The sequence below is a fragment of the Daucus carota genome, chromosome 9 (genome assembly GCF_001625215.2).
Source record: "Daucus carota subsp. sativus chromosome 9, DH1 v3.0, whole genome shotgun sequence".
Classification (NCBI taxonomy): Eukaryota; Viridiplantae; Streptophyta; class Magnoliopsida; order Apiales; family Apiaceae; genus Daucus; species Daucus carota.
In genome coordinates this window covers 7,438,873-7,454,375 of record NC_030389.2, presented here as the reverse complement: position 1 = coordinate 7,454,375, position 15,503 = coordinate 7,438,873, and the positions used below count along the sequence as shown (strand labels likewise).

At 33.1% G+C, this 15,503-nt stretch overlaps 2 protein-coding genes across 5 annotated transcripts; one reads left to right on the top strand and one right to left on the bottom strand.

Moving 5' to 3' along the window:
• Positions 1-614: 614 nt before the first annotated feature.
• Positions 615-7,316, bottom strand: LOC108200464 (uncharacterized). Of its 4 annotated transcripts, none has more exons than XM_017368623.2 (10): positions 7,149-7,316; positions 6,169-6,228; positions 5,786-6,006; positions 4,651-4,800; positions 4,435-4,569; positions 3,558-3,623; positions 3,410-3,469; positions 3,197-3,301; positions 2,214-2,298; positions 615-1,143 (listed from the first exon to the last, which is right to left on the bottom strand). In XM_017368623.2, exons 3-10 carry the CDS (start codon positions 5,981-5,983, stop codon positions 932-934), a joined length of 1,011 nt encoding a protein of 336 aa, XP_017224112.1. In that variant the 5' UTR covers positions 5,984-6,006; positions 6,169-6,228; positions 7,149-7,316; the 3' UTR covers positions 615-931. The 4 variants fall into 4 exon arrangements, with proteins under 4 accessions (XP_017224112.1, XP_017224113.1, XP_063941089.1 ...); XM_017368624.2 differs by lacking the exon at positions 7,149-7,316 and adding an exon at positions 6,715-7,112; XM_064085019.1 differs by lacking the exon at positions 7,149-7,316 and adding an exon at positions 6,732-6,831 and having other exon boundaries at positions 712-1,143.
• A 5,648-nt stretch (positions 7,317-12,964) lies between these two features.
• Positions 12,965-14,641, top strand: LOC108202243 (2-oxoglutarate-dependent dioxygenase 21, chloroplastic). Its single transcript, XM_017370635.1, has 3 exons — positions 12,965-13,210; positions 13,571-13,818; positions 14,077-14,641. Exons 1-3 carry the CDS (start codon positions 12,965-12,967, stop codon positions 14,639-14,641), a joined length of 1,059 nt encoding a protein of 352 aa, XP_017226124.1.
• The last annotated feature ends 862 nt before the right edge of the window (positions 14,642-15,503 follow it).

Below are 15,503 nucleotides of genomic sequence, written 5' to 3'. Positions count from 1 at the left end.
AATAAAACACTTGAAATAATGAAGTTCAAATATAAGTTAATTGTTTGATAGTTTTTGACATAATAATCATTCACAAGTTTTAATCATAAAACACATATACTTTCTAATTAATGTCAGTACTTTACCAAAAAAAGATCAAAACATACATAAATTTACGTTTAGTCTCTTTTGAAATAATTTTCAAATAAAACAATAAAAAATTGATAAGTCAAACTCGGATATGACCTCGAGTACTCGGAGTCAAACCGAAGTTTGACCGATTTTTTAATAAATCGGTTTTGAACCCGATTACTCGGAACTCGGATCGGACGAGGGGTTAAAAACGAGTACTCGGAATGAGTACTCGGCCGACTCGGCGATTTTTAGAACACTGATTCGAATACACATCAATTCATATATTTATATTAATTCAAATTTGTTAATATATTCGTGAATGGATAAAAGTAAAATTCAAGTGGTATTCGTGCACTAGAACTATCTGCATTTTATAGACCAAAATTACACACAACTTTGGTTGGTATTTCCAAATCAGTCTGACAATTTTGTATTCTAAGAGTCGATAATTTAATTATGCCTAAAAATATCATAAACTCGATTATTTACACTTTGAAAAGTATTTTGCAACTATCTTCATTAGGTATCACGATGTTTATATAAACACATCCATGTTTTGGCCAAATACAAGTAGTTATCCTTTTTTCCGGATGCATGCTTTACTGCATTAGCAAAGGCATTGCAAGCATTTTAGAACGCTTCAAAAAAAATCACATAATCTGGATAGTAACTTGGGAGGGGCAGAAAACTCTACTGCGCCGGAAAGAACATACAAATGCTGAATGGAAACCAGAAGCTATGGGAGGAGCAAAGGTGGCACAGGAAACGGAAACTAAGAATATCATATTTAATTCGATGATAGTATTGTTCCAGCCCTTCACTGATCATCTTCATCATCGCTGTCATATTGGCCCAGAGATAGTAACCCGTTGCTTGGAATGTTGGCCTTCTCCTCGGCATGTTGAGTGTTATCTTTCTGCTTCCCCTCCTGTTTGTTCTCACCTTCTTCTGAAGCCACAGGCTTCTTTTTAACTGAAACTTTGACTGTCGAGGACTTGAAAATGAAAGTACTTCGACCAGGAGTACTATCTGCGTATTATGCATATGACATATGTTAGCAGTTCATAAAGAATCCAGAATTCTTAATATGCCACAAAGATAGCAGACATTGGCAGACTAAAATTTCAATGACTAAATTTACTCGTTGATATTATACAAATTGTAAAATTAGGTTGCACATAAACAGATAAACTTTTACGAGATCATTTAATTAACTTATCCATTATGATTACTTGAATATAAACTCAGGTACTACCTTTCCCTCAGGCAAAATGGCAACACCTACAAGCTACAAGCTACAGACAAATCCCCCTATATACCTTAAAGAGAAATAAACTTTAATAGTCATAGAAAAATCAAGTATCTTAACAATCTTTCTAGCCCTTGCCCATGAAAAGGGTGATAATTTGAAACTATTGGCTTGGCAACACCCAAAGGATGAGCGTAAGCAGATATAGTAACACAGCGATCAGATGCTCATTATGGTGAAGATGGTGTTCTAATGTCTCCGTGGCAGTTAAGACAACTTTACTTGTTTGTCAAGGATTACTATAAAATATATTTTTATTATAATTGTTCGTACTTCTTAGGAATGTAAGAAAAGAGAGGTTGAGAAAACCTCAATCACATGGTTACTGACAGAGTAAAGATTACAAAATTAACACCGACAAATACAAAGAATTTTAATTGTTGATTAAAATTGGCCAATTGTTAAACCTCATTCTTTTCCGGGAGGTTGACGGTCTAACTCTCGCCAAGACAATTAAAGATATGATGTGACCAAGTAAAAACTAGAAGAAACAAAATGTATGTCATAAACGTGTGGTATCCATTCACTTCTATCAAAAACGGGCAAAAGGGTTTCGTAGTTCGTACAGCTACAAGTGATGCTTAAACACACTATAAGGTAATATTGCTTCTTTCCCTTCTTACATTATAAGACACATTATCAAAAGTCAAAACAATCCTCTAGATCATATATAGATTAGCACAAAAAACCCTGAGGGCATGCTTCAAATAGATTTCCTTTTTTTAATAAAGCAGCCACCTCTTTCTAGACATTACAGATTATACGCGGGAGAGAAAGAGGGGGTACCAACCTTTGCTTTTAGAAACATCAAGAGTGCTGATTTTTGTCAGGTGGTCTGTAGGATTGCCAGTAGATTCTTCAGATAACTTTCTTCTCTGTATAAGATTAAATTAAAACACTTTAACTAGACACCTGAGTTCATTAAAACTTAAATAACAGAATGAAGAAATACTTTTTGAAACATGTTTAGATTAAATTATATTTAAAAAGGATGACTGAAAAAAAAAATGCACGTGGTGTCAGGAAACTGGACCAAATTGCTAAAAGTAATATGCCTATTTTCAGTAAATATGCAGCACTAGAATTCTAGAAGGCAAAAGCATGTTTTAGAGCCAAAAATAAATAACACAAGTACACTTTCATCTGACATGCAGATATGCTTCTGGCCAAAGAAACATATTTGAGCCAAATGAACTAGGGAAAAATAGCATGCTGAATAAACTAAGAGAAAGTATATAACTGAATATATTTTCCTTTTCAAATAATAGTTATACTTGGACCACGATTTCATTCATTTCGACATACAATTACCTACATGTTAATCGCATACCAAAACCTAACCACAAAATTTTGTTTTTCAAGCCAAAACATTATTTTCTTGCACAGAGCAATCAAATCTCATCTGCTTCTAATAATTTGCTAGTGCTTTGACAAAATCCTTCCACCTAACTATCAAGTAATCAGATATACATTGTATCCTAGTTCTTTAATACGATAACTAGATTTAGTAAAAACTACAAAATAGAGTGCAATACACTTTTTGGCATATATTTTGTGATGGGAGAATTTTATTAATGTGAAACTCAATGTCTCGACAAGCAAGAAATGGTTTAAAATTTTTAATTGAAGTTTACAAATTACTACATGTGTGTGTAATATGACATATTTACACATATATAATACATTGCCACTTCAGAAAATATCATAAATACTACATGTGTGTGTAATATTACATATATGTATAATACATTGCCACTTCAGAAAATATCATACCTTTGAACTATTTGAAGATTCGCCATTTTCAGCAGCCGACTCTGTTAAATCCTCGTCATCTTCTAAATCTTCATCGTTAATCCTTTTGACAAACTCTCTTGATCCCTATAATGAAATTTGGTAAGGAGCAAACCTCATATATGAACAAACGAGTCCACATCATATAACACGTAATAGCATAAATGCAAGAAAATGGACTATTATGCTACTCACTTGAAATATTGATTTTATAAGAGCTTCATCCTCTTCTACCAACTTATCCTCGTCCTGTGACTACAACCGTACCAAAATTAAATGTTTTATCAGTGCCATTTCTTTGATCTTCCGATAATATATGCACTAAAGTCCATTCAATAAATACCTCTTCTGGAGCTGAGCGCTGCAAGGCCTCAAGCATAGCATCCACACTAACTGTTGCATGTCGTGACTGAACAGATTAAAGAAAACATATTAGTGTCAATATTAAGTTAGAGAAGCTAAAAAACTGAACACGACCACAATAAAAAATCACAAGAATTTAAGCACGCCAAAATACTCCCTGTTACAGGATAATGAAATCAACCTAAAGTTTTATAAAGATAAGTAGGAACCCTACAAGCCTATGTTTGGTTGATCAGAGGATGACTGTTATGCTTAAATAAGTGCACGAGTATTCTTAGCCCTTTTGCAATTTAAATAGAGTAAAGTGCACGTTGTGTACTCCTACTTTAATCAAGACAACATTTGTAATACTGTAGTTCCAAATCGAGCACTTGCAATATCAAGCTTTGTATTTCATTACACTTTGTTGTATTCCGTTAATTTGGGTCAACTCCGTTAGTAATTTAAGGAGTAAAGTGCACTTTGTGTACTGTACTCCCACTTTACTCAAAAACATCACTTGCAATACTCTAATTGAAAATTTACAGTAAAGTGCGAGTACACAAAATGCACTTTGAGTAAAGTGCGAGTACACAAAGTGCACTTAACTCTCTAAATTATTAACGGAGTTAATCCAAATTACCGAAATGCAACAAAATGTAATGAAATACAAAAATTGATATTGCAAGTGCTCGATTTTGAATTACAGTATTGTAAGTGGCGTCTTGAGTAAAGTGCGAGTACAAAAAGTGAACTTTACTCATTTAAATATAGTGATGACGTGGATATGAAGTCTGTGTGCTACTGATAGCATAAACACAAGACCTGGGAAACAATGCTGGTGCAAAGCAGTAATTGCGTGTTATCCAAAGACATACCTTCATAGACTTCATTTCATCCAGTGCAGCAAGAATGTCCATTTCTCTTTTCGAGTCAAGAGTTCGGTTCTCCAGAGATTTCATCGCATCACCCATCTCTTCAGCATCCCTTCTCCTTTTGTCTTCATCTACTACCTACATAATTTCAATATTAAACAAGTCAGTTACTCGATACCATATTATGATATATGCAGCTCCAAGAAGCTAAATGCTCACCTCATCTTCCGCACGCCAGGGCTCAAAGTTACGTGATGCACCTGACTCTGCCACGTAATCAGAATTTTGTGGATCTGTTTTCATAGTGATCTCAGCAGAACACTTGGTGCACTTGAAATAAAACCTAAATATTTGGATTCCGAGATATGTCTGCAAAAGATGCCAAGTAAACGTTCACATGTCAGTAATTACTAGAGATCCATAATAGGAAAAAAAAACAGAACAAAATAATTCTGTGTTAAAAAAAAAACATAACAAAAATATAAGAAGGTATAACACTAATAATATTGTCTCCTAATGTTATTAAAAATTGTGTTGACCAGGCCAAGGCAGCTAATAAGTACCCGAACTATGGACAATTTTAGAGTAAATTGGGTATTACACACTAGAAGTATAAAACAATAGATTAATTACAATTTAACTCCTGCGGTAAAACTCTTTCTATCTCTAACTGATGTCTGATAGTTATTACTTTGGAGTTCAATGTCTTTCCTCTACTTCTCATAGCCTTCCATCAATTTCTCTTTCCAACTGCTAGGCACCATCAAAGGTTAGTTTGCAGTTTATTATTACCAGTAGCAGTGATCTCTACAGAGTTGCTAAAAACTGGAATTTTAATGTCATGAAAGTACTTCTGATGTAATTACTTTGATCTTAAGGTACATTTATATACTTTTATGGCAGTGTTCTTAGGGTGGAAGCATACTGCATGATACCCCGCATGTTTGCAATATTAAGATAGCAAAAAGAAACACGTGTCTAGATTTGTGGATGTTCTTGTCTAATGTTATTAAACGGGAAAAGCACAGGGAAGTGCAAAACGAAGCATAGGCATTTTCAAAATGAAGCTGCTATAAAATCAAATTGATATTCACTGTGTGTGTCTGATACTAGTAATGATTTTAACTTTCATGGGTTCCAAAAGGTGAGATTTTATACTATCCAGAATACCTTTGCGATGACTTGCTTTTTATCCTATTGGATTATAGTATACAACTACATAAACGAATATTGTGTTGACCTTATCCAAGCATACATGTAACTGTGGGCTACTAGTGATCATAAAAATCTTGTTGTAAGATGAAGAATATCATAAACAAGATATAATTACATACACTGATACACATATAATTACCTCGCCAATTACGTCTTCTTTTCGAGAATTGAACTTGGTTCCTTTGTAGATATAATTTCCGCATGTATTGCATCTTATGCTCATGGGAAGCATCATCCGTACCTTAATCTGTTGATTTTTCGGTTGCCTCCTCCTCGGTATCTTTGCCGGATCAAAATCCGGTGGATAATATTTATTTAAGACTTTACGTTCAGCCATATCTTTTCAACCACAAATGAAACCTAGAAAAAAAATGTAAAGCATCCAGTATACATAATCAGTCAATTACAAAACAAACATTATAACCCTCAAAATTAACAACGCAAACCAATTAATCAAACAAGTCAAACTGAGTCATTGATTGTGTGCAGATGCCATTGACAACTTAGATAACAATGTATTACCTTCTAGTTCGCTTCCTCTTTTTCTTCAAACTCAAAGCCCAGGTCGTGGATTGTAAATTGCTGTACCAAAACAAACTCAAATCAATAAAACAAGCTAAGGCCAATAGTTAATCCATTGTATCATATATACAGTCCAAATAAATAAATTAATTGTGTACTACAAACCTAAAACCCCAAACTGACAACACGAACAAATTAAACAATGACAGACGACTGGTTAATCTAGTAAATGTACAATCTAAACAACAGAAAAAATTGTTTGATAGCTATTTCAAATGAAATCTAGTTCGATTCCTCGGTTTCTTCAAATGCATTCGCTTGCTAACTCTTTACTATTAGATGAGGTATGGAAATGTGCAGTAATTCATTGTTAAAAAAATTAAATAAAAATCTAATGCTGTGTCATCGCAGGTGTAGAGTTATCGAATGTCACTGTGAGCAGAGTACTTAATTAACACACAGAACTATTTCCGGGAGCCAAAAAAGTTCGATATCTGTGAACAAGATAACTGAAGACAACAAATACAAAATTAACGAGTTTATTACCTAATCTACTCAAGTACCCGATTCAACTAGACACCTACGATAATCCCCTTCCATGAGCATAACACTCTTTCACATTATCATTGAGCTACTTGGTGCTCCAACCACGAACCTACAATTTCCGCGAATACTTCGCCAGCAGTTTATTGAATCATATATACGTGAAACGTGCCCCTAAACTACAAAATCTACGAGTCAAAATCGACTATCACAACAACGGTTTAATTCGCTTTCGATTAATCTCAAAACAATGAAATTTACAGAAATTGCTTCAGAATATCAATTAAATTAACAGTACATCATCTAGAAACTCATCAAATCAACCAAACCCTAAGCTGATTCCATCATACATAACAATATCAAAAATAAGTCACTGTAAGGTTCATATATATGCATACATACACGTGTATTGAGTTGTAATTCGTACAAATACATACCTTGAAAGCAAAAGTTGTGGAGGGGGCGCGTATATTATTTTGGGTCGGACCCAATTGAATTCAGGGCCCGTTTCGCCAAACCCAGCGGCGATGGTTCTCTTTACATACTCGTACACCGGTCCGTATCTTAAATAATTTTTTTTTTTTAAATGAGAATAAATCTCAATCAGAATCGACAATTCACCGTGATAATTCTTTCATTCAAGAAAGCTTATTATCTAACCGTCGGACATGCAAGATGACCGGGGAAATTTAGACAATAAAACTTTAATGTCCGAAAAGAAAAATCGGTCTTCTTCCAAGAATTCTGAAAATAAAATGAAAATAAAACAAGAGAAACAAGAAAAATATAAGTCGATATATTTAACAGATTATATTAAAATATTCCCACAATCATGATAACTCATGATTGAGACAATTAAGCTCTTAATTAAGGCATAATAATAAAATATTATTGTCCTTAATTAAGACACAATTAACGCCTTCAAATAAGGCAAACGCCCTCAATAAAGAGGCACAATTTACGCCCTCAAAGGCACAATTAACGCCCTCAATTAGGAGGCACAATTAACGCCCTCAATTAAGGCACAATTAGTGCTTTCCATTCTGAAACCGAATCGCATCCCGAAACCGCCCTCGCCGTCGCCGCAACCATCGGCCTCCACCGCTATGCTGTCGGTCAGGTTGCCTCGTGGTATGCGAAATGAACAACGAAGCGTCTCATTTGTAACACGAAAAATCGCCAAAAACACCAAAAACCAAACAAAACACAAGGATTAAACAAACAAACAAATACTCACAAACAAACAAGATTAAAGTCAACACATCTTCACAATTCCACTCAAAATAAATCAGAAAATGAAAGTAGCAAACCGTAGTTTATTTAACTGAACTAACATGTGTATATTCATATGGTGGTGAGAAAGTTATTATATTATCATTCAAACACGACAAATCACATGAATGTCACCGCAACGAACCCTAGTAATAAATTAAATGCAGACAGTAAAACATCAATCAAAAAATAAAAATCTCGATGATAATAAACTCAATGAGGATCAAACACTATAAAATACAATGCAGAATCAAAAACACATGTGTTGAGTTGATTGAAGCAAAGAGAAGAAAACATGATTGGAGCCGAAACGACAGTGAATGCGAAAAGACTCTAGGGTAAAATGAGTCCTTTTACATCTAGTGTTTTAGAGTTGAAAAGAATATCACCCAACTGACTGTTGTGTGTTTAAATAAGATTGGTGTATCTTGTGTTTGGTTGGGGTGAATAATTCCGGAAGGAATGAAATGAAAAATGAACTATATTATGAGCATTTGTTAACAAATTTGATTCAATCCTCCATTTCATTCCTTACATTATGTGCTAGAGATCATATCTTCAATTTGAGATGGAATGCTCCATTCTCTCCTACCCCCAATTTCTTCTCAAATCTCATCATAGCAATTTTGCACTCACTTAAATTTATTCCAAAATTTCCCTCCTATCTCTATTAGTTCCAAGTAATTTTACTCATTCTATTTCATTCTCCCCAACCAAACACAACAGGTCAAGGTCTCCGGCTTAGGAGCCTTTATCCAACACACACACACCCCGACAACCGTTGGATGAGACCAGGGACTGTCAGGATTTATAAGTTTTGTCGGACGTCCAACGCTTAAAAAACACTGTATGTCTATCGTCCAGCGGTTTTTAAGCGCTGGACAGGTAGGTTGTTGTTTGATGTCCAACGCTTAAAAAGCACAAGAAGTGCAGATAAGTTATATAAACGTCGGACGCCGGACATATTACTGCTAGGTATCACCACGCTGTTCTTGAGCATCTGTGACTGTGAGTAACATATCGGAATTTTAAAATATAATATTTTCAATAAATTTTTTAAAGTAAAAATATTTTAATAGAAAATTAAAAAATAATATATATTTCAAAAAAAAAATCTAATTATTAATATATTACTTTTGAAAATTTAAAATCTTATTTAATATCATTTGTGTATATATTACCTATTTATTGACAAATGATATTAAACATAAAATAATATATACACAAATGATAGTAGATAAGATTTAAAATTTTCAAAAGTAATATATTAATAATTAGATTTTTTTGAATATATATTATTTTTAATTCTCTATGAAAATATTTTCACTTTCAAAAATTTATTGAAAATATTATATTTTAAATTTCTGATATGTTACTCACAAATACTCTAGAACAGCGTGGTAATACCTAGCAGTAATAAGTCCGGCGTTTATATAACCTATATGTGCTTCCAACGTTTTGTAAGCGTTAGGACATCAAACAACAACCTATCGATCCAGCGTTTAAAACCGCTGGATGATAGGCATACAACGTTTTTTAAGCGCTGGACGTACTGTAAATTTTTTAAATCCTGACCATTCTTGGTTTGATTCATCATCTGCTGCGGTGTGTGTTGGATAAAGGCTCCCCAACAATCATATGCTGGGGACCTTGACTCTTGAAAGTAGTAATAGGCATATGTCTCAATTCGGTCTGTTTTTTCCTCTCTGTGTCTTCTTCTTCACTTCTGTGCATCAATTGTTTCAAGACTTTTACACGTCAATTCATTCGATTTCTGAAAAGGGAGGGGGGGGGGGGACGTGCACAACCACCACCAGGTACATTCTCTCTTCTTCACGTAACTGCCTTGATTGATATTTCACCCCTTTACTCAGAAATCATAAACTTATTCTGGCACATGGGTGTTGGTTTCATTTAACATCATATTTGAGGCGGAGTCCATTAATTTTCAAGTTATCATCTTCCGAAAAGCGTTCAAATCATACAATTGGCGGAGGACTTTGCGACACATGTAAGTCCCATGTAACGAAATCAAATCGTGTGCGAAGGTAAGTATCATGTGAAGAAGGCCATGTGTTAAGGTATTATATTTATATTGTATCACACACTATTTTATCTATTGTGCACTAAGCCGGGGGTCTCACGGAAACAGTCTCTCTACTTTAAGGGTAGGGCATGGTCTGCGTACATTTTACCCTCCTCAGATCTTACTCTAAGCGGGATATACTGAGCACGTTTCGTTTGGATTGGTTTAGTAATAGGCATATGTCACGTTTCGTACACGGTGACGTTTTTTTGAAATAAAACATAATCATAACTTTAATCGTTAAACGGGATTATAATCAAATTAAATAATATTAATACATTGATTTTTATAATTTCTAGTTATATTTTATTTGAAACAAATAATTTCTAATTATATAAAAATTGTAGGTAAAATCATGTTATAAGAATCGGATATCTATTTTATTCAGTTACATCTTAAAAAATTGCTTTAATTGGTTAATTTTTAGTGTACTTGTTTTTAACATGTGAGTGCTCGTCCGGACGTTTTCTCGTTTACTTAAACCAAAATATATTAATTTCTAACATTAACTGGACCAATATAATTCATACCAAAAAAGTAATTATAATTCATGTATTTGATTTAAATTTTGAAAAGTCTTTTAATTTTTGGTGATATTTTTGGTGTTTTGAATTTTGATTATAAAAAGTTTATTAAAAATTTGATGACATCGCATTAAATCAATCAATCAAACTATCAATATACTTATACCAAGGAAAAGACGGAGCCGCTAATGTGGCGCCTCTCAGATCGTTCCGTTTTATTTTTCTAAGTTTCTAATTTTCTCAATTTTTCAAATTAATAAAATAGAGAAAAATTTAATTACCTCATATTCTCCTAAACTATCCTCTTAACTCAAATTACCTTCTTAAAGAATATGTGAGGGTACTATATATTTGCGAGAAAAACTTACAAAGACTCTCGGAAGACTTAAGAAATGTGAGATTATCCTCCTGTCCTCGACTTCTTGGTCATCACTCCTACATTCGACTAAGAAGTCAACAAGTGTCGGGTTTTCATGGTCGTTCTAAGCCAAAAATATGGAGTTCTCCTATTAATTATCATGTACTTGATATTAATGTTATCCCAACAGTGTACCCTCTTAATTATAGTCAATCTTTTTTATTATAGTTCAGAGCTTGTGATTCACTATCCTCCATCCATTTTGAGAGAGGGTTATGATGTCCTTTGGAACCTTAAGTGTTCGTTGCTTCAAGAAAAGATATATCCATTGGTGGGAGATCGCTTGTACTAAATCGCACTCGTCATACTTCATGATAGTTGGTGAAGGTATAATCTTAAAGAAAATATAAGCTAATGATTAGATATCCAATGAATTAATTGGCCATATTCCTTAGAAAATACGTGTGAGTTTATTCTCGCCTATCCCGCGAGCTTGATCAGAATAGCATATCAATAGTCATTATAATTCTTAAAAAAACTAATAATGAATCCTAAGGTGAAAAGAAAATCATTGATTCTTTTTTTTAGATCAAACATTATTCTTGATCATAAGGGATACTATCCATAACAATATGAGTAGTCAAGTACTCAAACATATTTGCATTAGTTTAATACAAAACTTTTTGCCATCCCCTTGAAAATTAAAACTAAAGACTTCCATTATATTTAACCTGAATCTCAACTATTGAGGCCACTGGTATACATACCACTTGAGTGAGTTTAAATCACAATTGCAATATGAAAACCAGGAACAATATAGCAACACCCATTACCTTTTTGAGGTGGTTACAATCAAGGTTCTTGTTACCTAAGCATTTTCTAGAATCTTGAATATAAATACTGTATACATGAATGTACATGTAGTTGTATGTGCATATTTATGCCTATTGAAAGATTATAATCATACAAGTAATCGAAGAGATTGTAGCTATCATATTTATTTCATATTATATTGACCCTAATATTCATTACATGAACACATACATGTTTTCATAAATAGGGTCGAGTAAAAATTAATAATTCTTAATTTTTAAGGAGATGTGTTGTAAAAATTTGAAACCATAAACATGTCATTGTAGAAATGACTAAATCAATTTGGTAGATACATACATTTTTTTTACCTTTCTTAGTACAAATTTTCCACATACAGCGTATTCAAAGAAAGGGGGTCAATAAGTGTTGATAATGTTATTTTTGATTGCACAATACTGACACATAACCAAAATGTGTCACATACCATTTAAGTTAATCAAACTTTCTGAAAACGTCTATATATATTACTCTTTTGTATTTCACTTTTCATTTTAAAATAAAAAAAATTATAATTAAAAAATAACTCAACACATTGATTTTCAATTTAAAAAAATAAAAATAATAAACAAAATATCCATCAAAATTCTATTTCAATGTTAGGACATACTAAACACACCAAGAATTAGATACATCAAAATGGCCAAATGAATTTACAGCAAAACAGTGTCTGGTTTTGGTTTCCCTTCCTTGACTGTGTGTGTGTATCACTTTTTAATATACAGTGAATCAAATTCAATGTAAAACCGTTTGATATATTTATCTAATTTGAAAATAATACCAATGGGCCGAAACATAAGCTGGTCGTATCCATGTAGACATGTTCATAACGAGGCGGGATCAGGCTTTCCAATATTGCGTGCAATACACTTGCTCAATTCAACTGGTCAATGGTGTTGTACATATTCATCGCCCAGGCCATGTGGGCCCTACACACCCTACACACAAACTTGCAATATATTATGAAGCTCATACCATCATGCTAGAAAAATTCTCTCTCCATATTAATGTACAAATATAAGAGATATATATCGCTTTTGTAAATACATTATTTAAGTTAAAAAACAATAACAGTGGAGCTTATATATAGGGAATGTAGTATATGCCAAATAATCAGCTAAGATGAGTAACATACAAGAAAAAATGCAACAAGAAGGAGAAACCTCTGATACTTCATTTACTAGTACCATGACACTTACCAAAATGGGACTATCAAATGTCCCTCAACGATTCATCTTGCCTCCATCACAGCGTCCAAACTCTGGCCATGGTCATCACTCCACCACCAACTTGCCCATCATCGATCTTTCCAACCTAAACAACCCGTCTCATAGAGCTCGAACTATTGATGACATAAGCGCAGCCTGCAAGAAATTAGGCTTCTTCCAGGTAATTTATTATATATTTAAATACTTTGACACATCCATTGTGTCATATTATGAGCTTTGTACAAATCCCTAAGATATTCACTAAAAATTGACTTTTATATTGTTCATGAACAATTATTTCATGCGCTTCTTTTTTTTTTGTTCATCCAATTTGAACAAAAATACTCCAGGTAAAATATTCTTTTGATAACCAATGATAATAGACTATTTTGGAAGGATTTAAATAAAGATTGATCTTAAATTTCATTCCATTTCAAGGCCATTGGGAGATATTTCTTTCATATTTCAACATCAAATAGCATGCATGCATGGTTACAATCTCAATATCTTTATCTTACGTAGCCGTTCTTTAATTCTGTAGGTGATTAATCATGGAATATCAACTTTAACCATGAATGATGCTATAGATGTTGCAAGAGAGTTCTTTAACCTGCCTAGTGATGAGAAAATGCACCTTGCTTCAGCTAATGTTCATAATCCCGTAAGGTATGGAACAAGCCTCAATCATATGAAAGATAAAGTCCATTTTTGGAGAGATTTCATCAAGCATTATTCTCATCCTATAGAAAAGTGGATTGAGCAATGGCCTTCTAATCCCCCTAGCTACAAGTAAGTTACACCAACATTATGAACATTATGACACTAAAATATTTGTCATCAAGTTGAGACACACATGACTTAATACAATAGATCTGCTTCACCTATTAAGGTAAGGGTTTTATTGATTCTTTATCATAATCCATGTAAGAGAAATAGTTCTACTCAACCTATTTATTAAAGAAGAGAATCATGCCTTTCAATCATAAGAAAGTAGCTAATAATTATTTTGAAAATTAACAATAACAAAAATGGACATTTTTCTTACAGAAAAAAGATGGGAGAATACACAAAAGCAACATACTTATTACAAAAGCAACTCATGCAAGTAGTTTTCCAAAGCTTAGGGTTAAACCCAACATACTTGCAAGAAGATATTGATGGAGGCTCGCAAGTTATGGCAGTCAACTACTACCCAGCTTGTCCACAACCGGAGCTTGCACTAGGAATGCCACCGCATTCAGATTTTGGATCGCTCACGATCATAAATCAAAGCCAAGAAGGGTTGGAAATCATGGATCGTGATAAGAAGTGGCATCCTGTTCCTTTGGTTGAAGGAGCTTTAGTAGTGCAATTGGGAGATCAGATGGAAATAATGAGCAATGGTAAATACAAAAGTGTTATACATCGGGCAACTGTCAATGCTGAGAACAAACGCATTTCTATTGCTAGTCTTCATAGCTTATCTTTAGACAAAGGAGTAGTACCTGCACCAGAACTAGTGGATGAACAACATCCTATTTCATACAATGAAGGGAGCTTTAGTGACTTTCTCTCTTACATCTCAGGTAATGATATAACGGAAGGAAGATACATAGACACCCTGAAGAAGTAAACATGAAAGATGCATGCATCAACGTATAGAAAGTCTATTATAGGTATGCTTGTTTTTTAAATTTGGGGTACCATTTTCTCTTCACTCTATTTTGTACACCTACAATTGTAGGATATTTCAAGTTGTCGTATTGCTTATGCAAAATACACCAATAACAATTTATAAGGTTTGTAAATTTTATTGATCTTTTTATGTTATGATTATGAATTTGATTTTCTTATTGTGTTATTTGTATCATAACATGAGAAGTTTCTTGTGTTAGTCAAGAGAATTAAAAGTCATACCAAAATAATTCAAATTCCAAGTCATAGATATTAGTAATATTTATCATTTTATAATAAGAAAATAGAGGATTACTATAAGTTCAGTTGCTTATTATTACAAATTAGAGTCCATTGGTATGATAATTTAGATGAGGGCTATACCATAAAATCAAACAAAATTATTTATTTATGGATCTCACACACACACACATATATATTCACTTATCATATAGTATTTTCGGACAGTTTCTCTGTTTATATATTTTACTTAACTATTGGGCATCACAAATCACAGTTAACACCCATTGAAGAGTAAGGAAAATATTGCAATAAAATCTCACAAGATAAGTTGACCTATTTTTATATATATTTTTATCTACATTCCAAAAAGATTTAAAACTAGAACCAATCTCGTCCCCCAAATATTATATATATACTTATCTGGACATTATTGTAAGATCTTAGATAGCCAATTAATATATAGCTCTATTAACAATTAGCCTTATGTGACCAAACTAATAACAATAAATATTATAATGAGTGTCAAAAACTAAAACTTAGTGCATGCAGACTTATTAAAATTCAAATTCAAAGTTATT